Source organism: Periplaneta americana, chromosome 7, assembly GCF_040183065.1.
Source record: "Periplaneta americana isolate PAMFEO1 chromosome 7, P.americana_PAMFEO1_priV1, whole genome shotgun sequence".
Classification (NCBI taxonomy): Eukaryota; Metazoa; Arthropoda; class Insecta; order Blattodea; family Blattidae; genus Periplaneta; species Periplaneta americana.
Genome location: NC_091123.1, coordinates 187,923,617 through 187,948,259, shown reverse-complemented (window position 1 = coordinate 187,948,259; position 24,643 = coordinate 187,923,617). Strand labels below are relative to the sequence as shown.

General features: G+C 37.1%; 1 protein-coding gene across 1 annotated transcript in view; it reads right to left on the bottom strand.

Moving 5' to 3' along the window:
• The window catches only part of mgl (low-density lipoprotein receptor-related protein megalin), a 156,960-nt gene that overhangs the window by 82,282 nt on the left and 50,035 nt on the right, over nt 1-24,643 (bottom strand). Inside the window, exons 13-21 of the mRNA XM_069829941.1 lie at nt 24,344-24,597; nt 20,696-20,928; nt 18,143-18,350; nt 17,212-17,471; nt 13,770-13,983; nt 12,560-12,699; nt 8,517-8,653; nt 6,305-6,482; nt 3,071-3,257 (exon numbers count right to left, since the gene is read on the bottom strand). Of these exons, the coding sequence (XP_069686042.1) occupies nt 3,071-3,257; nt 6,305-6,482; nt 8,517-8,653; nt 12,560-12,699; nt 13,770-13,983; nt 17,212-17,471; nt 18,143-18,350; nt 20,696-20,928; nt 24,344-24,597 (1,811 nt within the window). The remainder of the gene's footprint in view (nt 1-3,070; nt 3,258-6,304; nt 6,483-8,516; nt 8,654-12,559; nt 12,700-13,769; nt 13,984-17,211; nt 17,472-18,142; nt 18,351-20,695; nt 20,929-24,343; nt 24,598-24,643) is intronic.

Below are 24,643 nucleotides of genomic sequence, written 5' to 3'. Positions count from 1 at the left end.
ATTCTCTTAACAGGTGTTACAGAGAAAATTTAAAATAAGATTACATTTATACACTAAGGTACCAGTACATTGTATAGCAAAATAATACAATATAAAGAGATTTATTTAAAATAGTTTTAAAATGCCACTGAAATGAAGTCTCATAAGTAATCTTAGTTTTCAGAGTTTTCCTATCTATAGTCCCGTCGCTCTAATTTCCGGCAGCCAATCACGTTGCAGGTCGGCTACATTTAAACATGTGCGTCTTGTGATTCGCTGATGAAGTTATTCATTTCTTAAGGCTCGAAAAATACTTAATATAATCGCCCGCCATTTTGGCTCTTTCGTTGGCGTTCGCAGAAAGCACACGAGGACGTTATTTGCCGCTCAATTATTTGCTGAATTACAGTGCGTTTGATTTATTATCATAGGAGCTACGACGTGATAATGTTTAACAGTGTGGCAAATAGATTCCTCGTCTGGTAGCTCGGCAACGAAAGAACAAAAATGGCGAACGATACTACCTACCTAGACTTTATAGAGCCTTCACTTCCTAAGACGTAAGCAAAGAGGAGGAGTCACGCCGGGAATAACAGTGTCGCGACTTTAACTTTATTCATTGCACCAATGCTCTGTTGTTACCATGGAGACTGCAACTACAGTGAAACTTCTTTTATGCGTTTTTCACATTTTTATTCGTTTTTTTCTGACATCCCGGCAAAATTCCTATACTTTCCAGGTTAATTTATTTCGGTTATACGATTTTTGTTTACACTTTTTTTTACGATATTATTTTAAACCCCAAGAGAGACGAAACGTTATTTATACGTTCTAAATGAATTTTCCTCGAAATTAGATTTGTCGCGAAAATGTAAGACCGTGAAAATACACCATGTGTTCAATGTTAAGATGCAGTCTACTTTGAAATTCGTAGAAATTCGAAACTGACCATGCTTGTCTCTAACAATATTGTGTCCTTTAATGAAGCTGTTACTGCTTAGAAACAGTGAAAAAATGTTTCGTAACACATCGTGATGAAATTGAACAAATTATGGAACAATTATCACAATTTGAGGACATGATTCATTCCTTAGAAACAAGTAGCCCAAAATAATTGACTTTTTTTTTTTTTTTTGGTAAAATAAGCACATGTTATTAAGTGAAGATCACACAGGAAGAACAAGGCAAGTCAATGTCATAACATTTTTAGAATTGGAGTTTGAAATGTAATATATCAGCCACCTTCAATAATAATAATAGTTTTATTTTCCCTGGCAGAGTTAAGGCCATCAGGTCTTCTCTTCCACTCAACCAGGATCAAATCACATACTGAAAAATACATATCGGTATACAAATATTAACTTAAAAATAATAATAAACATAATAAAGTAAAAAAGAGAGATTGAATATATTTATACAATCAGTATTAACTTTAAAATAACAATAATAAAAAAATAGCTCTAAGCAGTAAAATTTCATACAAATAATCTTACATTCTTAAAGAATATGTGTTATAAATCTGAGCACTATATTACAAACTCAAAGATGGCTTAATTGTGTAGTTATAAATTTCTCTTGTGAAAATTTTACTAAATTGGCTTAACTCGTTCTCCTCATATAGTTTTCCAATGCTATTTCAGATGTTACTAAATGTCATTTCAGCTAAATGGTTTTTCTCACTTAAGTGTTTTTCTTCAGATTCCCCCATAAAAAGGAATAAATGAAGTTTTACTGTATATAAACATCCAAAAAGGAACTAGATCAAGTTGAAATGAAAAGTGTCGAATCAAAACCCACTAAGTCATCTGCAAACGAATTTCGCTTTGATATTTATTTCACATATTTTGATGGCGCTAAATTGATCTGTATTTCTTGCATGTCTACACGAGCATCAAAATACGCTATCTTGTTCAAAAAACACTGATTGATTAATGAATTAATTTTTTTTCTTTTCTGAAAAGTATTTTATTTTGGACTAAATATGCAAAAATAATATATATATATATATATATATATATATATATATATATATATATATATATATACACGTAACGTAATATTCTTACAGAAAAATAACTGTACTAAACTGTGGCATAGACTCTACAGAAAATGATAGCAGAAAAATAAGAATAATTATATTAAGCGCTTTCAACTTAACTGTATATATTCGGAGTGAAACATTAACAGACTAAAGGTACGGTCACACATCACTACTTTTGCAGCGCTGCAGTACAAAAAACTGCGCAACTCTCGTACTGCGACGTGTGAACAACGGTGCAACCCGAAAAGTAGCGGCTGCCGAACCTGCTGCCCGCTACTTTTCCATGCTGCGCGCAGCTTAGAAGTAGCGACGTGTGAACAGGGTTCTCAGGGTTGCAGCCGCAGCATTTTTGATATCGGTTTTGTTGAAACTTTTGCTGCGGTTGCGACCAGTGTTGCCACCCAAATGTGCCAATGATACTTTTATTGTTTGGATGTATTTTAATGTTAGATGTGATGAAAATAAATTATTTGTAACAGTTATTAAATGCACAACACAGTCTGAGCATATTTGCTGATGATATAATTCACTTTTTTAATTTTCTGTAGCGTAGTTTCAAACAGGAGGGTTGCCAACATTGATTACGTGAATATGCTGTTGGTTATCATTTAAGTACATAGGCGTTTTTAAAAGCTTTATAGTAAAAATAATGCCAATTTCTGAATACTAGTCAGGACAGAAAAGCAAATAATAGATAAGGAAGCTTTCGCATGAGTTTCTTAATAATGCGAACATAACCACAAAATGTATATTGAGAAGTCAACACGGAGATGGAAACCTGCAGCATGACTGCGGCTGCAAAAGTAGCGCCTTGTGTGTGAACAGACTCGCAACCTCCAGTTGCAACTTTTGCAGCACTCGGGTTGCGCAGCACGAAAAGTAGCGTGCAGCGAGTTACTTTTGGCTTACGTGTCAACACGACACGCAACTTTTGCAGCTGCAGTACAAAAGTTGCGGAGCAAAAGTAGCGACGTGTGACCGTACCTTAACTATCGACACTAAGGCTAAGCTAACGCAACTCTGAACTCAGTTAGTATGCATATGTCTTACTTATAGCTTTGCAGACATGTTTGTTGGCATCCAGCGTGTAGCCTGGAACACAACTGCAGTAGTAGCTGCCCTTCAAGTTGGTGCACTGCTGCGAACAGCGGCCGGGGGGCTCACACTCGTTCAGGTCTTCACATTCGCGAGAGTCGTTCTTCAACACTTCACCGGCTGGACACGTGCAAAGAGCCCCCTGCAACGAGGGAACAAAGTTCAAACTCAGGACAACGCACAGCCTTGCGAAGTCATTCTTAACTGTCAACATTTAGGGCCGTATTCATAGACATTCTTAGCTCGGGCTTTCGGTGGATGATCAGCGAACTAACGTTTTTCGTATTCATAAACCAGTGTCAGCGATATGATATGATATGAATCCTGTTTAGCATGCTCGTAGCCCGGGCTAGCGAAATGTCTATGAATAGCACCCTTAGAGTTTTAACTCTTATCACTTTTGTCAGAAGACTTCAAGCAGTGTTCAAGAAATAATTAAAATGACAGAAGCTTGCCCAAATAGAATAGTTTCGAATCCATGATGCGTTTTTGTGTACGCATTTATTGTTACTACAATATGAAGAGTCCACTGCAAGAATGATGGATGTCATTTGGAATACATTTTGCAGGAGAAGCAATTGAAAGTTTGAAATGCTTAGCGCTCTAAGCTTAACTGTGATTTTCCGATCATTACTGGACAATGACTATCAGTGTTAATGCCATATAACTCTCTATGTACATTCTATATGTCTTAAGCTATGCATTGACAGTCTTGGTTCATTCTCGACAAGAAAGTGACATCCATCATTCTTGCAGTGGACTCTTCATATACATAAAACCTCTGACTGAGATTCTGGCTGATATGTACATCTATTATCAGGCAGTACATCTCACTTGACGATGTGTCAGAGGAAAAATAATTGTTTATATAGATCTGAAGTGTGATTAGTGGAATATTAGTGGGCGATGTATGCAATGGAGGGAGAAAGGAACTGGTCACCCTACCCCATTATCTCCTGGCCTAGTTGCCTCATGAGTGATGCCTTGTTAGTCTCACTTGTGGGGTCCAGACCTGTGTTCGGACAGTTGACTAAACAACAACAATGTACATAAGAATAATAATAATAATAATAATAATAATAATAATAATAATAATAATAATAATAATAATTCTTTATTTATACTGGCAGAGTTAAGGTCATAGGGCCTTCTCTTACACTCTACCAGGTCACAAAGTATACAAGCAGTTAAAATTTAACAAAAAGTTAAAGAACAGAATACTAACATATTACAAAAAAATAATGATAATAGCATAATAAAATCGATACTAAACAACATGAAAATGATACAATAATAGAAAAAAGAAAGTAAAATACATTGGAATATAGCAAAAGCAACTCATTTAGTACAAATGGTTAATATGGAAAACGTAAGGAAGAATATAACAAAATGGAATGTAATAAAATAATAATAAAAAAGAAAAAAAAAAAGAAAATTAAATAAAATTCACAATAAAGGGGGAAAGGAAGGAAAGAAATATATAGCCTATATTTTTACAAAACTATCGCAGAGAAAAGGGCTTATAACTGAAAGCAATCTGAATTGAAAAAGTGCAATTTTAATTTATTTTTAAACTAGACAATGTCCGACAGTCTCTGACATGTTGTGGTAGAGAGTTCCAGAGATGAGCTACAGAGACGGTGAAAGATGAAGAGTAGAAGGATGTTCTGTGTGAGTATCTATTTCGTGATATGAGGACAAATGTTGAAAACGACCTGAATATTCCGCCTGTGAAACTGAATAAAACAATCATCCCGTTTAGCTCTACCGTCAAAAATCTCGGAGTACATTTCGAATCTAATCTCAATTGGGATACGCATATTAAATATACATGTAAGAAGGCATTCTCTATTCTCCATTCACTAAAAAGATTGTATCATTATCCATCTAAATTAAAACAGACGCTGGTACAGACACTCATTCTACCTCACTTCGATTATTGCGACGTTTTGTTCAGTGATCTCAGGATTGATTCCGCTCAGAAACTACAGCGTGTTCATAACGCGTGCGTCCGCTTCATTTGTAATGTTCGATACTATGATCATATCTCACCTTCTTTCGAGAAGTTATCATGGCTTAGGTTACATGAGAGGAGAAATCTGCACTCACTTTCTCTCTTATATCGAATTATGCACTCTTCATCCCCCTATTATTTATTCGCTCGTTTTCATACTCTCTCTCGCTATCATAATATTAATACTCGATCACAACGCGATAACACGCTAGAAATTCCACTTCACGCATCGTCTCTGTATTCCTCATCTTTCACTGTTGCTACCTCTCGTCACTGGAACTCTCTGCCGCCTGAAGTCAAGGGCTGCCGAACATTGAAATCTTTCAAATCCAAGTTACAAAATTATCTTATGACGAGTTGCCAAACTAACTTACTATTATGACAAGTGTTGTATTGCATGTTTCCACGTATTCACATTTTTTTATGTTCTAATGATATTCAACTTATTTTATATTTTTGTTTTCATATTTTCCGATAATGTTATATCTCTAATGTGATAAGTTGAGCTATATATAATCATAATTTCCCTTATTGTGTGTACTTAGAAATATTGTATTCACTGTATACTTTGTACTGCACTATTTTATTACTAATATTACTATTATTATTATTATTATTATTATTATTATTATTATTATTATCATCATTATCATTATTACTATTCTTATTTTATTATTATTATTATTATTATTATTGTTATTATTATTATTATTATGAATAACTGTCTTTTTTTCGTATGCCTCATTTATTTTGACCTGCTGTTCACATATTATTATGCTTTTTTCTTTCTTTCTGTATGTTATATATTATGTCCGATTTCTTCTTATTTGTTGTTTATTTTTTATTATTATTATTATTATTATCTTATTCAGTTTAGTGTGTAAAATTGTAGTGTACTTTGTAAATTTGTAGTGTTTTTGTAATGCAGTCTTTACTCCTGGTTGTGTGTTAGAGAAGGCCGTATGGCCTTAACTCTGCCAGGTTAAATAAATCATTATTATTATTATTATTATTAATGTTCATATAAAATATAATCAGTGTATGGAAGCAATAATATGAGGAAAATGGAATAATGAAAAAGGTTTCGAGAGAAGATAAATGATATAAAAATAATTATTATAGTTGGGACTACTTGAAATGAAAAGTTAAGTATGAGATAGGGTTTGATCACTTACAAACGGAGTCTGCTTGCAGCCGTTGGAGCAGAGCCCTGCCTGGTGGTCGCACTCCGCCAGGTCGCAGCCCGATCCTTCGTCGGCGCCATTTGGACAGTCTGGGGTGCCGTCACACACCTTCGTTATGTTCACACAGCGCTCCGTCACTCCTGGGCACTGCCACTCCCCAGAACCACAACTGCAGCACGCCATGCGAAATTTAATTAATATGCAATTGACTACGGAATGGAAGGTCTGGGATTCGATCTCATGTAGTGGCGGAATTTCCTCGTTACAAAAAACTCCCAAAACGTCCCCGAAGTTCACTCAGCCTCCTATGAAATTGAGTATCGGGTCTGTCCCGGGATAAAAGGTGGTCGGAGCGTGGTGCCACCACCTCATACTAGTGCCGAGGTCAAGAAAGCATGGGGTTTTACCTCCATGCTCCTACCATGTCTTCATGGCATGTGAAGAGGTACCTTTAAATATGCTATTTACATAATTTTGCATTTGTGCATGTTTATGTACTTTGTTTAATTTCCTGGCTTACATAACCTCTTGGATCCAGGAGTATAGTATACTACTTAATAGTACATGCATTTAGTTTCAAATTTTCCACTGGGTGGAATCATTGTCGATCACTTCTTCTCTGTGCTTGTCAAGCTCCTGACATCTCTTGGGACTTACAGGAAGCACAAGAAGATCGATTCAATCATTGCAATGCGTGTTTCAACTATTTGTAAATAAAAATGGCTACCAGCAACTCAACGCCAAGGCACCGTAGGACATGCTTCCGAAATAAGTACACAGTACAAGTTATATTTTAAGGGTAAAACAAATTACGATATAAGATGTATGTGCAGAGATTCGAAGTATGATACCTGCATTTGTGCCCTAACTGTAACCTGCAGAATTTTTCAGTATTTTTCCTCATTTCAGTCACTTTTTTTTAAAGTGCAGAATTAGATTGAACTTCAAAAATGAAACAAAGAAGTCTCAGGTCTCAGGAGGTTATACATTAAAAGTTCTTTATATGATAACATTCCTTTTTTTTTTTTTAAAGAACTAAAATGATTGTTAGTAGTCGTGAATTGCAGAAATCCCACATGGCCAGGCAATTTAGATTTTTTTCCCCAGAAAATACTACAAAATAAATTAAAGTTCATGTATGTAATAATAAGATTTATTAAACACAATGTGTACATTGTTACATTTTAGTCAAAAGTTGTCTTCTGTATGTATGTCGAACTTTAAAACATATTATTATGCTTTAATAAAAAAATAATCACTTCAAAATACCAAACGTTTTTGAAGATAAGGAGTTTTTGTGCCTCCTGAAAAATTGGGTTTCTGCAGTTCCCGATTCAAGTGAGTACCAAGGATTTTTCCTTGAGAATAAAGGCATCCCTACTGCTACTAATGCGATTGTCTGAATCGGTTGGAGCCTTCATCCCCCATCCATGGCCCGTAATGGGAACAAAATTTAGCTTTTATATCACAATAAAACAGCTTATAATTTGAGACCGAATGTTTACGTACCGTCAACCGGGTATACTTTACACAAGGGGGGTAACTTTACATATTTCTAGAAAATTGTTTAGAAGGCAGCACATTACAGACAATGTGTAGCAACTCCGTGGAACTGATTCTATGTGACAAGAGCACATATGTGTGGTAGACTAAAGTGTGTGTAAAGTTACCCCCCTTGTGTAAAGTATACGCGGTTGACGGTACTAAAAGTTAAAAATTACACCAAAAGGCTATCTGAATGGATGCGATATAGCTGGAACTGCACTGAGACCTTACTGGCAATACTTTGAAATGTAATCAAGGAGCTCGCATCTAGTGCAATGCACTTACTAATCTGTAACTGACTGTTCAGACAGCACCGGCTATGAAACCAGCTGCAATTCTACGTTAGCAGACAAGTGCACTGAACGTCACAAACACGAAGTTCGCGCCATTCATTGCAATTGGCTACTACTTTCAAATGCAACAGTATTATTTACACCAGAATGGGGGCACTGTTTGCTCGTTTATAACTATAGGTACCGGTAGTTGGAATATTACTTTTCAGCACATAAAAATTCGGTCTCTACTTATGGCACACAGAAATGACGCAATGGTTACAGCATTGTTGCAGTAGAGGAATGCACCAACTACTGTATATCATAAATATTTTAATCTGGGAGAATTTTCATCAATATTAAAATAACCCCGAAGTGATCTGTACCTGAAAGGTGGGGGGCCACACGCATGTCGAGAGTCTTCGTCGGATCCGTCCATGCAGTCGTCTTTCCCATCGCAAACATAAGCCTTGAAGATGCAACGGGAATTGTTACACTTGAAGAAGTTTGAGGCGCAGTCCACCTGAAATTCAGTGACATGGAAATTATATTGTGTAACATCTAGAATACTAAAATGTTCACCTTAAACATATGAACAGTTCGCGGGAAAAACGATGAATGTCACATTTCTGTTAAGGATTAGATAATGATCTAATTGAGTCTGTAACTGCAAGATGTAGCGCTGTTTCTATAGAAAATAAAGGAAAGGATTACTGTATTCGTGGTGATAATTCTTCTTTTTACCATTTTTCATAAGAACAACATTAAATTTCGTAGTGATCCATTGAATTAGATAATGATATCAACTTTAACAAAACTGTGACATTCATCGTTTTTCCCGCGAACTCTTCATATGATTTCTTACTTTTGCCGAAGTTAATGGAAGGAATGACACAGAACTGTAACGTAAAAGAAAGGTGACGTACTTAGGTGGTGCAGACATTAAGGGGCACACCAATCGAAATTGAACCTTGAACATGTCCACACGCGTGGAGTGCAGTTCACTGGCTTGGACTGCGAAACATTACTGAAGAGAAAATGTTGTTTGACAATCGTTTGTGCTGAAATAGTGAAACTTATAAAATGTAACGTATAACAGCGTAAAGGGCAATAACTGAATTTCTTGAAAGAAATGAGAAAATTGTAGAAATATTTATGAAATGATAAGATTAGTTTACAGTACTATTCACGCTCCAGGAGGGGACAATGGATATTACAGAATAACAGATTAACGGATGTACGCGCATAACAGTCGATAATTCGGTCTCTTAAAAGAGGCGGAAGATTCTTATCACACAATTGACGTTTATGCTGTCGGAATAAATGTTACAATATTTTGTGCGTAGGCCATGTTCCGAATGAAATCTGTCAGTTCTATAAAGAACTCTGTAGATTAGAAAAGTTAGCTCAGATAATGAGTTCATACCTCACTGTAAAACACTTTGCCATATAATTATGTTCGTAGATTTGAAAAATATATTAATGAATGCATTATCGAGGTATGTAATTATAAGAGACTACATTATTTTGTTTCTCGTCAAATTCAGCCACCACATTCTTGCATATGGATAACCTCGTAAATTATGTTGTCTCGCTGAACATACGTGCTGAAGAAGTTGCCGGCAGAACAGGGGCTAATACTGTACTCCAACCACGAGAAAATCTCCGCGGAATGAGACGGAGCGGGGTAATGCTGTGAATGAATGTTGATGTCATAAGGTCACACACGTGGGTACTCGTATCTCTATTGGCTAGCTCTCACAGCACAAACAATAACATTGATACACAGATATTTATACTACCCTAATTACAAAATTAGATCACTGTTAATTTCCTGGCCTTTTAATCCCTCCATACAGGAAATAACATATGCAGGAGAGCGCATGTTTTTAAACTGACGTTATAACGGTAATATTATCTATCTACTTCGCTCCAATAGATGACGAAATATTAAGCACATTCCTTTCACGGTTGATCTCCTGGTTGGAGAACAGTACTAATCCAAGAACTTTTGATGTTTTTTTATTTATATTCTGTCCGTCCGTGGTGCGAACAGCCCATAAAGGGCTAAGGCCGACCAGCCGGTTGTTGACTTCACGTCTACATGCCTCAGCAAAGGTGAACGATCATCCAACCAGAAAGGAAGTATCGTGTGATCAGCAGATGTTATAGCTGGTTTCCGAAACCGGATTTCACAGCCTGTAGTAGCTCTCCATATTCATCACGATGCTGGGTGCGCACCGGCTCCATACACTGGCCGAAATTTCATAAGAAAATTCCTCCCCCATGAGGTCTCGAACCAACGCGCATTCCGTAACGCGAGTCCCTTATTATAGTCGCGACGCTGTTATTCCCGGCGTGACTCCTCCCCTTTGCTTACGTCTTAGGAAGTGAAGGCTCTATAAAGTCTAGGTAGGTAGTATCGTTCGCCATTTTTGTTCTTTCGTTGCCGAGCTACCGAACGTTAAACATTATCATGTCGTAGCTCCTATGATAATAAATCAAACGCACTATAATTGGCAAATAATTGGGCGGCAAATAACGTTTTCGTGTGCTTTCTGCGAACGCCAACGAAAGAGCCAAAATGGTGGGCGATTATATTAAGTGTTTATCGATCCTTAACAAATGAATAACGTCTTCATCAGCGAATCACAAGACGCACACGTTTAAATGTAGCCGACCTCCAACGTGATTGGCTGCCTGAAATTAGAGCGACGGGACTATAGAAGCATTATGGTGGTGATGACACCTGTTGAATTGCAACCACTACTCTTTCTCTACACAAGTGTTAAAAGGCACACAATTACGATTCAGGGCTTTCACCGTATTCAGTACAGTGTGAGATTTTGTGCTTTTGTACCACGTAATAGAGGTAGAAGTTTCCAAGTGTTAACTCATTATAAAGGAAGACAAGGAAAGAGGACCCTGCCTGAACACATGGGAACTCTCGCATTCTCTAATATTGGACCAACACGTACCTTGGATACGTACGTTTTCAACAATTATGACAACGTAAAAATCAGAAACCTGCACCTGGGTAAGGATACGTGTGTGAGTGAAACGTCTTCTTGACGGCTTTCAGATAATAATGTTAAATCAAGTAGGGGAGTAGTGGGTACAATGAAACACAAAATATTAAGACATATGTATGCAAGTGAAATTTCAAGTATTTTTAAAATCAAGTGCAATAGAAATATACATTAAAACATGGAATACAATAATACATAAACAGAAATGTTAATAGATAAAGGACATAATATACAATGCGTGTTTGTCAAAAAAAATGCATATGTCTCACTGTTCCCATTCAGGAGGGTACAGTGAGACACCACAGTGTCTATTAACGGACAATGAAATGATTTACATTTATTTCAAAAGAAAAACAAAGCCTGCTTTCTCTTTATCTTGACATGTTCTGCAGGCTTATTTAGAATCATTTTGATGTCTGACTTCGAAACCATTGAAACATCTGGAACATTTGGAAAAGTGAATTTTCCAGGACATTTCAAACTTTTGCGATAAAATGAAATGAATTTTTAGTGACAACAAAGCTTATAATTATAAGAATTTAATTTAATTCTTTATTATTTTTTTAATATTTTCTTAAATTTTGTGAATAATTTTTTATTTATGAAACCATTAAAATGTAATGTATCCATTATTTTAAGCCACAGTTCCTAAATTGGTTACTAGTATGTTCATTTTTAATGTTAGTTACCGGTAAATGTAATATAATTACAGTTTGTTTTTGCAAATCATTGGTACATGGGAACAGTGAGACGTCTCAGTGTACCCTTCAATGGCATGTCTCACTGTTCCCTTTACGCATAGTTCGTTTAAAAATGACGCCATCGCTTCAAAATTAAAACAAGAAAGACGAAACTTTGCCAAACAACGTCAAATACCATAGTATTAGGTAACAAAACATTCATATTTCTATTTCATTTGTATATCCAATATAATCTTCATTAAACACAAGCCAAAATTTTAATGAATTTAAATACTATTATAGTCACAATCATGCCATGGTATGAAAGAAAAATTTCACATGGCATGATTGTGACTATAATAGTATTTAAATTCATTAATATGTCACATCAACGGACGTGTATACGTCACCAAACATCGTAAGATGAAGATTACCAAAATTTTACTTCTAGAGTGAAAAATTACGAATTATTTTTTCACTCACCTTTATAACTAGAATCAAATCAAGTACGGTATGAAAATACTGTTACTTTACTCATACAACATACAACTCCACTGTTACCAACATCTCAATATCAAAATTTACCATCTAATAAAAATGTCTCGCTGTTCTCCCTGTCTCACTGTACCCACTTCTCCCCTATACAAGTTTGTACTGTGTTAAATTACTGCACATTCTGAGTTAGGCCTATTCGTCCAAGTTGCAATATTGCAGACTTACCGTTCCGCAGGATTTAGGCTCGTCTGATTCGTCGTCACAGTCCGGTGTGCCGTCACAGTGCCAGGGCTTAGGGATGCAGATCCCCGAGGATTGGCACTGGAACTGTTTCTCTGTGTCGCACTGATCAGGCGCCAAAGATGCTGAAATAAACATGACGTGATATTACGCGGCTGACCCATACTGGATATTAATAAATCATTTGTACACAAATCGTCGGTTTACACACAAAACACATTAAGTAGAAAATGTTATTTCTCAGGAAAGGGCGTTCTTCTTCTGACAAAAGCGAATCTTCAAAACATCATTTCTAGTAAGTTATTTCTCTGTAAGTATATTTCATTTTATAATTCCAAGTTTATACACACATTATGTATATCACATACGCCTTTTTTCCAGAAGTAATATTTCTGACTTAATTTGTTTTACTTGTAAGCCGACGAAATTATGTGTTTCAAATATGCCATAGTGCATATAATGAATTAAATTCACAATTGTTAATCACAATTTTAATTACAGAGCTTAATATACAGTACCTGGCCACATTCATAGAATCACCTACTTACTTACTTACTGGCTTTTAAGGAACCCGGAGGTCCATTGCCGCCCTCACATAAGCCCGCCATTGGTCCCTATCCTGAGCAAGATTAATCCAGTCTCTATCATCATATCCCACCTCCCTCAAATCCATTTTAATATTATCTTCCCATCTACGTCTCGGCCTCCCTAAAAGTCTTTTTCCCTCCGGCCTCCCAACTAACACTCTATATGCATTTCTGGATTCGCCCATACGTGCTACATGCCCTGCCCATCTCAAACGTCTGGATTTAATGTTCCTAATTATGTCAGGTGAAGAATACAATGCGTGCAGTTCTGCGTTGTGTAACTTTCTCCATTCTCCTGTAACTTCATCCCTCTTAGCCCCAAATATATCACCAAAGTGAAAGGACCACTGCGAGGGACCCGTACAATACCAGAGATGAACTTATCCGTGCTTTAGGGCGGTCAATACGGAACATCAACAAAGATGGACTCGCTGATGGTGTACGACGCCTTCCAAACATTTGGCAAAAGGTAATAAATAAGAGGGGCGACTATATAGAAGATACGTAAATGTTGTACCCCTGTGAATAAAGCCATGTCAGAAACATCGAACTGTTGCCATTACTTTTTATCCAACCCAATCAGAAAGTAAAAGTAATGCAGTACTCACGACAGCCCTGCTCGTCGCTGCCGTCGTTGCAGTCAGGGATGCCGTCGCACTTGTACGTCTCCTGGATGCACTGCTTGAGGTCTGAACATTTGAACTGAGATGCTGAACACGTGATAGGTGGGCAGCCCTCCTCGTCTTGGTTGTCGAAACAGTCGTTGTCGCCATCACAAACCCAGGACTGAGGGATGCAGTGTCCTGAGCGCGGACACGTGAACTGCAGCCAAACAATCATGTTTTGTATCACAAGCCCTCAAGAAATAGGTACCAGTTTCTTATCTAAATACCAGCTTTTAATTGTAATTTTTAGCACTCTTAATGCACCGTGTACCATTCTGTGGTCAAATAAAATCCATGCATTATATCTGTGGCCGGGAGGAAAAAGGTCTTAAGTAAAATTTTTATACTTTTCAGGAGAGCAGTAGAAAGATTGAAATTGGTGTCAATTATAGAGTTCTTTTAATTAAGAGATTTTTCCTGGATATTATTTGTTTATATTTCTTCTAAAATAGGTAATGTTGCTCATTTAACAATTTTCTTGATTATTTCCAAAAATAGCCGCACTTAAACCCTTTTAAGACTAGAACCCAAACTGAGAAGAAGGGACTATTTAAACATAAGACCTTTTTCATGTCAAAATAAACGGAAAATATAAATTATTATTAGGAATGCAAAATTGGTCTTAAACAATTATAGGACTGTTTACCTGGTGCTTAAAGTTTTAAAAGGAAAGGGCGTCAGTATGTGATAAAATGGCTAAAATACAAGTTAGACCTTTTTAATAGGGAAGCATGGAAAGTAAACATGTGATGTTTTGTAAGGAATAAAGTATTAAATATTCTTAAGCCCTTTATTCTGTGTGTGCTCGATTCAAAAAGTACTTAGGACATTTGGTAACGCTCTATAAATCCAGTCAGGAGTCTTATTTGACTTTAACCAGATTGTAGAGAATTGTTTCCGCTTTCAGAATATATAAAAATCTCATTTTCACAAAAAATTGACTTAAGACCTTTTTCCTCCCGGCCACAGATATATCATTGAAACTTTTAAGAAAACTCACAGGACTGAAAGATTTTGCGCTACTGAAAATGTGAGTTGTGAGGGAATGTGAGATTTACATCCAAGAGGACATGAAAATGAATAAATTACTGGTTATATGATCAGCGTCATTGCCTGACGTGATAAGATGATAATTGGAGATGAATAGCTAGTGAAACTGAAGTTTAACATGGACGAGAAATAGTCAAAAGAATTTTGCGTGGCGCCCTCAGATGTATATTTCTTCCACATGTAAATCCCTTACGAATGAATACACACTACGGACTTTTATTGACCTAAAAATATGTTACTCTCGACTGAGTTTGAAGCCACGAACCTTGGATCTAACGGCTAGCATGATAACCACTCGATTACAGAACACGATTGGAAATAAATTATTTTATGTAACAGCATATTACGATACAAGATTGGAAAGTGCTTTTTACAAAATCGAGGAAAAGTTTGAAAAAGGAACAGAGCGAGATTTCAATTTTCGAAATTTCGTACTGCTTTTGCAAACTTGTATTGCACAACATTTTGTGCAGGATCATGTTTTTAAAATTGCAAATACAATATATGAGCATATACCTTACTATAATAATACCGGACAGCTAGCAGTTCTGCGTGCGAACGACGATGGTGCTGCTACCTACCTGCCGGTGTGGAGATACTCACGAAACAAGCTGTAATCAACTGCAATGTATATTGTTGCTGGGCTAGTTAATAGTTTTATTAATTAGTACTAGTGTTAAAATGTCAGGGTGTATATGTGCTGTTTATAATTGCTACAAAATTACAGCATTACAAATTACTCCAAATCGTATTTTCGATTTCCGACAGTTCATAAAACGTAAGTCAACAACATTCTTTAGTACGCCTAATTCCTTCGTCTTTGTGTTGATAGAACAATACAAATTAGTTTTTTATTTAGACCTAATAAATTAATAGAAGTTAAAATGTATTGGATTTTAAGGTTTTATCAAATTAAGTTTTATTGTTGTCCACATGCCTTTACTAATTATTACAAGCATCAGATTACTATCAATTTTATCTTTGCAGTTGTCAGCAATGCGCATATAAAACATTGTTGTAAATTCATTCCTAATATCAGATTGATTTTGTCTCACTAAAGCAAAGAAAAAATATGTAACAATTAATAATTACAGAAAGTAATATGAAGTATGCAATATTTCTCATAATATGCAGCTCTGATATAAGGTAATAATTTTACATTAAATACTATTCAACATTTCTTAAGTGTTTCATATATTATTCCACATTAGTAACTCATGTTTTAAACAATAGTCCGAATCCCGCTATGTTAATATTTGTATATGTGGACGTAATTCCATCCCCCTCCGCTAGATGTCAAGTCCGCGATATTTCGCACTCACGCCAATGCTGCTAGTGTACAGCTGTCCGGTATTATTATAGTAATGCATTTGCTTTCAGTATAGTTTTATCAATATTATGATGAATGGTTTCCCTAGCAACAAGTTTCTGTGTGGGAATTCCAACTTTCAAGGCCTAACAACAATAACTGTAAAAAAAAAAAAAAACACGACCGTGGAAAAGGTATTTGTGCGAGATCGTGCGTATTTGCTTGTTTTCCGCACAGAACCAATACGCGGTAAGTGTGAAATACCACATTCAGTATTCCCAACGTAACACACATAACAATTTCCCTCTTCTTACCGCTTAAGCGCGACATTCATTTTACTGCTTTAGGTTTTTAAGATATTCTTTTTAGAGACGTTTAACATAGTAGTAATTATAAATTGGAAACTTACCACTGCAATTTCACCTAAATTACACTGTTAATTATTGTTTTTAAATATTTGCAAAAATTAAGTAAAGTCTACTACTCCACGAAAGCTATTGTATTCCTGATACAAGTAACATTAAGGAAGCCGTGAAAAAATCAACAAGACTCCAGATGCCGATGTTATTACTGGAATATGTTATATAAATAATATTGTTAAAATGTTAAAATGAAAAACTGAATCATTACATAACCTTACCGTTTGTTTTAAGTTCGCATTTATAGACTGGGGGAAAAAAAAAGACAGACGTATATCACGGCCTGCTGGAATATAGATATTTTTGTTTTCTAAAGTTGCCGTCATTAAACAGAAACCAAGATGGAGATTTCATTGCAACTAATTAGAAATTCGTCTTTCAGGTATGTAATAAACGATCTTCGCACAAAATAATGTACGATACACGAGCGGTATGTTTGTTTTCATGTTCTCGGAAATTAAAAAAGCTCAACTACGTTTCGCTTTTTCAATCTTTTCCTCGACCATGAAAACGTCAACATACCGCTCTTGTAACGTATATTACTATTATGTGGAATTAACATTCTGTAACATTCATAACAAATTGTGAGTGCATTAAAGTGTAATACCTGGAAGTAGGCGCAAGTCTTCTCCGCACAGAAGTCCCCCTCGTCCGAGCCGTCCCCGCAGTCGTTCTCCGAGTCGCACTTCCAGGTGGAAGGGATGCAGCGCCCGTTGTCGCAGCGGTGCTGGGAAAGCGCGCACGTCACGTTCACGCAGCCGGTCTCGTCCGAGAAGTCCCCGCAGTCATTTTCGGAGTCGCACTTGAAGCTGCCAGGAATGCAGCGCCCTGTAGAACACTGGAACTCTCCGGGTCCGCAGGTGGGCTCTGTGCAGGAATAAGCAATCGCTCTCAAAAAGTTCTGAGCATCAAGCAATACTGTGCACCGCTTCGGAGTTTGAGTTTGAACGCCGTTACAATTGGGAATGTTCTACAAAGCCATGGAATGGAATTCCCGCCATTATGCAGAGCAGTTCACAGAGGGGGCAGACACCACTTGAGTGGGTGACAGGGGGCCCGGCCCGATTATCAATTCCGGTGGGGAATATACTTAAAAATAGCTCAACAATAGTTTTATCTGTTTCAATAAATCTTTTCATGAAATTGTGTTTTCTTTCTGTAAACGGACTCAAAGAGTATTACTTTCTGTACGGCCCTCGTATTTGCGCTCGATTGGCCAACATTTGTGTAATCACATGTTTTGGTATTATTAACATGGTTGAAGAAGAAAATAATTTTTTTATCTGTTCCCATGAGAATGTTTGCTTGTCAGAGAATACAGTAGGGGAGAGTTGGGTAGTATCGGACAGTGCGTTTCTTCCATCTACCACTAGATGATAGACCTGAATGACATGGTTACTTTTCTGTATGCGACATCACAGAAACGTAACCATGTCAATCAGGTATTATGACCGTGTGGTAGATGAAAGAAACTCACTGTCCGATATTACCCGATGTCCGATAGTACCCAACTCTACCCTAATTCGCGAAGTACTTACTGGTGCAGTTCTGCTCCTCATCCGAGTTGTCCAGGCAGTCGTCGTCCCCGTCGCAGACCCAGGCTTTGGGGATGCAGCGCTGATTGGTGCACGTGAAGTCCCAGGCGTTCGGGCAGGCCTGAACTGGAGGCTCGGCGTTGGGATCTGCTTGGCAGGTTCTGTTCTCCGGCTCCATAAGTCTCTCTCCGTACGGACAGCCACATTTGGCCTATGGAAAGTATATCACACGTCACATTTATATTACACTTAGGCCCAGTTGCACCAACCCTTGTTAAATATTTAACATATCGTTAAGGCAGTTTAACAGTAAACTTAACGAAAGTGATGTTTCATCAACTATTGTTACTGCTAACATTATGTTAAACCCACTGTTAATTTAACATAGCATACTCCCGCAGTTAAATCCTTAACGTCCTGTTACAGCGTGAATCATGGCTGCCAGAGAACATATGTTACACGCTGCATTATTATATCGAGATATATTTGCAGTGAAAACAATTAGCTGCAATCACTGCTTCAGCATTTTTAATTATTCAGAATAGATATGTTCATAAATACTAAAATCATTCATATTAATATTAGCACTGCATCCACAGTAAAGAGAAGATATGTGGTTATTAACGTAAGCATTTCTGTGATTATTATTCCGTATTAATACTCAGATATAATTGCAGATTTCCAAAACGATATTTCTTTATTTCACTGATTTAACAGTTCACATGTAATTATGACCAATGATGTGTGAAGATATGTTAGATATATAAGATATGAAAATAATGTTAACGCTTATTCGGCATCACAATTATTTTAATTTTCTATTGGTTCTATTTGATCCTGGATAATTGAAAGAATCTTCGTACAAATATCAACTTTGAGAGTGAAAGTACCACCGTCAGTTTTCAAATGTTCCACTGTATCTTGTGCACGACCCGTCTTAGCATTTCTTTTAATATTTTCATTACATTCATTTGTTTCATAGTTTGCGTTTTTTTCACATCCAAATGGCGATTGAAAATACTGGGTTAAAGAGACCCATGCTTGTTCCTTTTTCCTAATGAAAGTTCCATCACTACGTTTGAGTTCAATTACATTCATATAATTGCTAGATCTGGTTGCTGGACAGAAGTTTCGAGTGGCACTACCTGGCTGCAGACTTCAGTGTACTTTGTAAATTTGTAGTGTTTTTGTAACGCAGTCTTTACTTTCTCATATGAGGTAAAATTACTGCTCCTTATACTTTCTTTTTTTTGATTTCCGTTGCAATTATGTTAGTCTCCAATACTTCCATAATGTAAAAAATACAATTCCCCGCTAAAACAAATGACTACACCAACTACAAAAGGCACATTCAGTAAACTTTCATACAATCACTGCTTCTTTGATTCCTGGTACATTACTCTTAACATCATGTTACCTAACCGAAGTACCTCAAATGGTTGGTGAAACACTATTATCACAGTCTACTATATACAGTCGCGAAGCTTGAGGTGATTTTTTGCAAATCTCGTGATAAAGCGCTCCAAGCGGTTAGCAACTAGAAACAATAGACTGTCCACGGTCGACTTTGGACTGTGTCGTATTTCCATCGAGTGCTAGCTCGTTGCGTATTTCACATTGATGCTTGTGAAATGTTCGTTATTGGTTGTAATGAAAATGTTAATGGCTAAAATACAATAATTGCAATAATAATATTTTACTAGAGACGTAGAAAAATTAAGTTTGTTTTAATCAAATTTATTGATCACGTTTTATTTTCAATTCCGGTGGGATTATTATTGCTTAGGCCTACTTTTTTTTTTCAAAGGATATGTTGTTAATTATAGCTGTTAATTTTGTTGTTATTTTTATTTGATACTTTATTAGAGACGTAGAAAAAGTCTGTTACAATAAAATTTATTGATCACGTTTTATTTCCAATTCTGGTGTGATTATTATTGCTTAACCTCAACTACGTAAGCCTACACTATAAGTACCGGTACAGTACATAAGTTAATCCATTAATTCATATTTCCATTATTATTGCTGTAAAGGGAAATGCAAATTAATATTTATTGGTTTCATAGTTAATTACCGCTATAATCTTGAATGAGTGAAGCTATTATAGTAAATTTCAGTTCGTTTTGCACAAACAAAAATTATATTAACTTATTTCTTGCAGGTATCTTCGAGTTTATGGTGGAATTTAATATACTTCATTAAAATAATAAATTAACTTTATGCATTTAATATTTCAATAATGGAAGGAAGGTGTTAATTTTTCCAAAAGAACACAACGAAAGTGTAACATATTTTGTCGGCTGCTAGGAGAGAGATCTGCGATGATGAGGCGATAGTAGCGATCCTAGTGGTGGGCAACTATCCATGTTTGCATTTTTACTACATATTGAGCTTCGCGACTGTATATAGTAGACTGTGATATTACACTAACAGGATATTTAATTTTTAACAACACGTTAGTTAGCATGCTGTTTAGCGTTATTTTAACTAAGTTTGGTGAAACTGGGCCTTATTATTTTTAGAGAAGCGAGTACTTGAGAAGATGCAGCAACTCACGTGCAGTCCCGGCGTGTTGTTTCTGGGAACGGCGAAGCAAAGCTTCTCACAGCCGCCATTGTTGATGGAACAGGGCTGAGTGTGGTCGACGGTCTGCACGGCGTTGCTGTACACCTTCACGCCATACAGGCGGTTCGTCTGCGGTTCCCTCACCAGCACTTCTTCTAGCTCTCCCGTCAGCTTGTGCAACTTGATGATTGCGTCCAGCCTCCAGTCCGTTATGTACATCCAGTCTGAGGACGAAATGTTAGCGGATCATCTTGTTAAAAGTAGGAACATAAATATTAATCTATGCGAGCAAAATATTTGATCGGTAGGAGAGACTGCGGAAGGAAAAGAGGTAATATAGTCTAGTCTTAGGCCCGTAACACACTTGCAGAGTTTTCTTCAGCGAGAAATGTGTTGCGAGAAAATTAAAAAATTGATAACATGGATTCAAATGGACGTCCACACACTGGAAGAGATTCTCGCTCGAGACAAAAACCTCGCGCGAGTTTCTCGCTGGAATCGGTAGCTCAGCGAATTTTCTTGACACATTTATCAAAGATTTTTGACATTTATACTCTTTATGACGATTGAATGTAGAAAAAGATATCACAGGTGGCGATGAATTGTATTGTTTTTATTTGAAAATGAGGAAAGATGGCTGATAATTGCAGCCAGAAACTTATCGAACTTGTACGATGTCACCCGTAGGCCTATTTATATGATACACGGGATGAAAACTATAAAAACATGAAACTTAAAGAATAAACCTAGAGAAAAATATCAGATTGTCTGAAAATAAATAGGGCTATATTTTATTTTCATGAGATTTAATAGTATTAATTAAACATTTGAAATCATAATTTTAATCAGAACATAGCAAAGAATCCTCTATCATATCATGGATGGCAAAAAACTGTGGTTCATTCAACCTGAAATAACGCCTAAACGTATCATCATTCAAATCGAAACCAGTGTCCAAAACTCGCCCTTATTTTCATAAGATACAATGTGATTTTCAGATATTTCTGGCTTTAATTTTAGGCCTACTTTTCTTTTCATTAACAAAACATGTTCACGTAACTCCATTTCCTCATCACCTGAATACTCAGATTCAACATAGCGTTCGTACGTGATTTGTAAAGTACGACAATATACTTCCAGGTTATATATTTAAGTACGACAATATACGTAAATACATAACCTATAATATTTCCCCCAACGAGTGATTACTATGATCAGAAAAATGCTTTCTGCATGAAGGCAGTGCATAGATGATCATAGCGAGGTGTGATCTGTGATAGGAGAACTCGCCAAGTGTGTGGAGGAAGGCTCTTCACCTCTTTCTCGCAACACATTTCTCGCTAGCGAAAACTCTTCAAGTGTGTTACGGGCCTTGGAGAGTTTGAGGACGAGATTCCGAGTTCAAACCAGTGAGTTCTGCTGGAATTTGTGGTGTGGAAAGACAATGCTAGGAGAGATTTTTTTTCGCAGTAATTAATCTTCTTCTATCGTCACTAAGTGATTTATTTGCAACCCACAATATTTAACACCAGTGCAGAAAGAAAAGTGAAATTATTCCGTCGTTTCATCTTTCCAGAAGGTTAACCCGGGCAAATCGTAAAACAGCGAACGCTAAGCTCCGCCCACGACCCCTTTCCACTTTTCCCCTACAAGCTCATCACACACTCTAGCGGGAAAGAGTGGAAATAGGGGTTTAGGGTGGGGTGACATCTAGCGGAGGAAAGTGGAACAAAAAGAGTGAATGTGGCATCTACGAAGCAAAAGAGGAACTTCGTCCTGTTTCCCCTGTCTCTCCTCTCTTTCTCTCCTCCTTGCTTCATGTCTATCTCTTTCTTTTTTCTCATGACTTTGCAGAGGGTAGTATTCGATCCGGGTATCTTCCTAACGAAACGCACGCATGCTTTTTGGTCACACTTTAGACCTCTCGCCTACCGAGACGAGTTGGTGGTAGAAGGGAAAATGAATCTATTTATGTTCAAGGGAACTGTCGTAACGTATTGCAGAAATGCAATGTGTGTCGTTGGATATGTCTTAATACGTATTTTTTTTGCCCTGAAAAGGTCAGCAAATGAGGATCTGGTGACTATTGTGTTACTTCGAGGACAGTGCAAAGTCAACAGGTGAGTGTTGTTTTATGAAAAAAATATAGTGTCGAATGCACATTACATGTAGTTGTTGTCTAATGCACATTAATTTGGTTGTATTGTGTTGTGTTAGTTCGAGGAAAAAACGTATTGTATTGCAGGGGCGGCCGTCCTTATGTGCTACAGCATAATGATAATTTTTTCTCAAATAATGTGTTTGTAATGCCATAGTATTTGGTCTGCCATTTGACAATTTCCCGTGGTTATGTTCATGACGCGTTATAGAGTGTTTAGTCTTCACTCTTCGCTCTTTGGTGCCCCAGGGGGTTCGTTGTGCTACTCAGAACTTACATGAGAATGTAGACAGTTAATGCGCATGTGCGAAGCTGAAATCACTGCCCTGATTGGCTATTTTTACGCGGGAAAGTGCTGTAGTCAGCTTCAGCACGACACAGCTTGGAGATTGCTAAAGTAAAGCGTAACGAAAGAATGCTTGTTTGTGGAAGAACTCGGAACTATTTACAATGTATTTGGTGATTCAAGTGTCCGACTGCTGCTGCCATTTACCTGTTTTTTGAGGTTCCTCCTGAATCAGCCAGCAAGCGACGGAAAATGGAATCCCAGAAAATTGAAGCCAAGGAAGTATGTGACTGTATAATTCAGGACACGACTCATCGTTTCCAGTCTTTAAGCTACCTAGACGAAACGAAATTGTTAAACAGCAAATTTTTTTACACTTTTTCGCATAATTTTTCTGAACGCGAACTTGAAGTTGCTGTCAATAGCTATACTGTACTGAACAAAAGAATGTTGAAGACACAATTTGGAGTTCTACGGTATACGGAAGACCAGACTTCCGGAATATAGATGGAGCTGTTCAATTGTTACAATAAATAGTCTCCAACAATACACAGGATCCATTCTGTGAAGTAGCGAAGTTGTTAAATATTTTGGTTACAACACCAATGACCACTGCTGAGCCAGAAAGAAGTTTTTCTTGCTTAAAACGCATAAAAACGTTTTTAAGGAACACTATGTCCCAGGATCGTCTCACTGTCAATAGAAAAGAGTGTGATGTGCAAGATGGAGGGGTTTAACACCAGGGTAATTGACAAGTTCTGCAGTAGGAAGGAACTTCATATTTCATCACTAGGCGAGTCTCAAATTAAGATGAATACATATAAGTGTATACAGTAGGACGATGTAGAGATTGTAGCACACTCATTATTTTGACCACCAGCCGCTACTGATGTGTTGTAAAATATGAAATAAGTGCGAGGCGGTAGGCAGTGATCCACCGAAGCGAGGCAGATAGCAGAGAGAGAGAGCAGGTGAGCGAGGTGCCGAGCGGCGAGAGTGGGGATAACTTCCCCTACTGGCGTTCGCTGTTTTACGATTTATCCGTTAACCGTATGAACTTTCTTCGTCCCATGAACCAAATTACCTCATTTTGTGCCTGTGTTAGTCTTAAGATATGGCATGTATGAAAAATCGGAGAATTCATCGCAGTAAAAATCATAGTTAGATTTGTATTCAGTCAGTCTGTGTTACTAACCTGTGTGAATGACTATAGAGAATGGATGGCGGATTAATCTAGAGCTGACCGTCCTAACGTCTGTGCCGTCCAGATTTGAATGTTGTACGTGGTCTAGCAACGCATCGCACCAATACAGACGATCAGTCTTGAAGTCCACAGAAAGTCCATTAGGCCAACCCAGAGTAACGTTACGGAAAACCATGAGATTGCTTCCATCAGTGTGCGCTCTGCTGATATTGGCGGGGCGGTCCCATTCCGAAAAGAATATGTACCTGCAACGTAATATTAAGACATAAATCAAGTACTTAGTTATCTTCT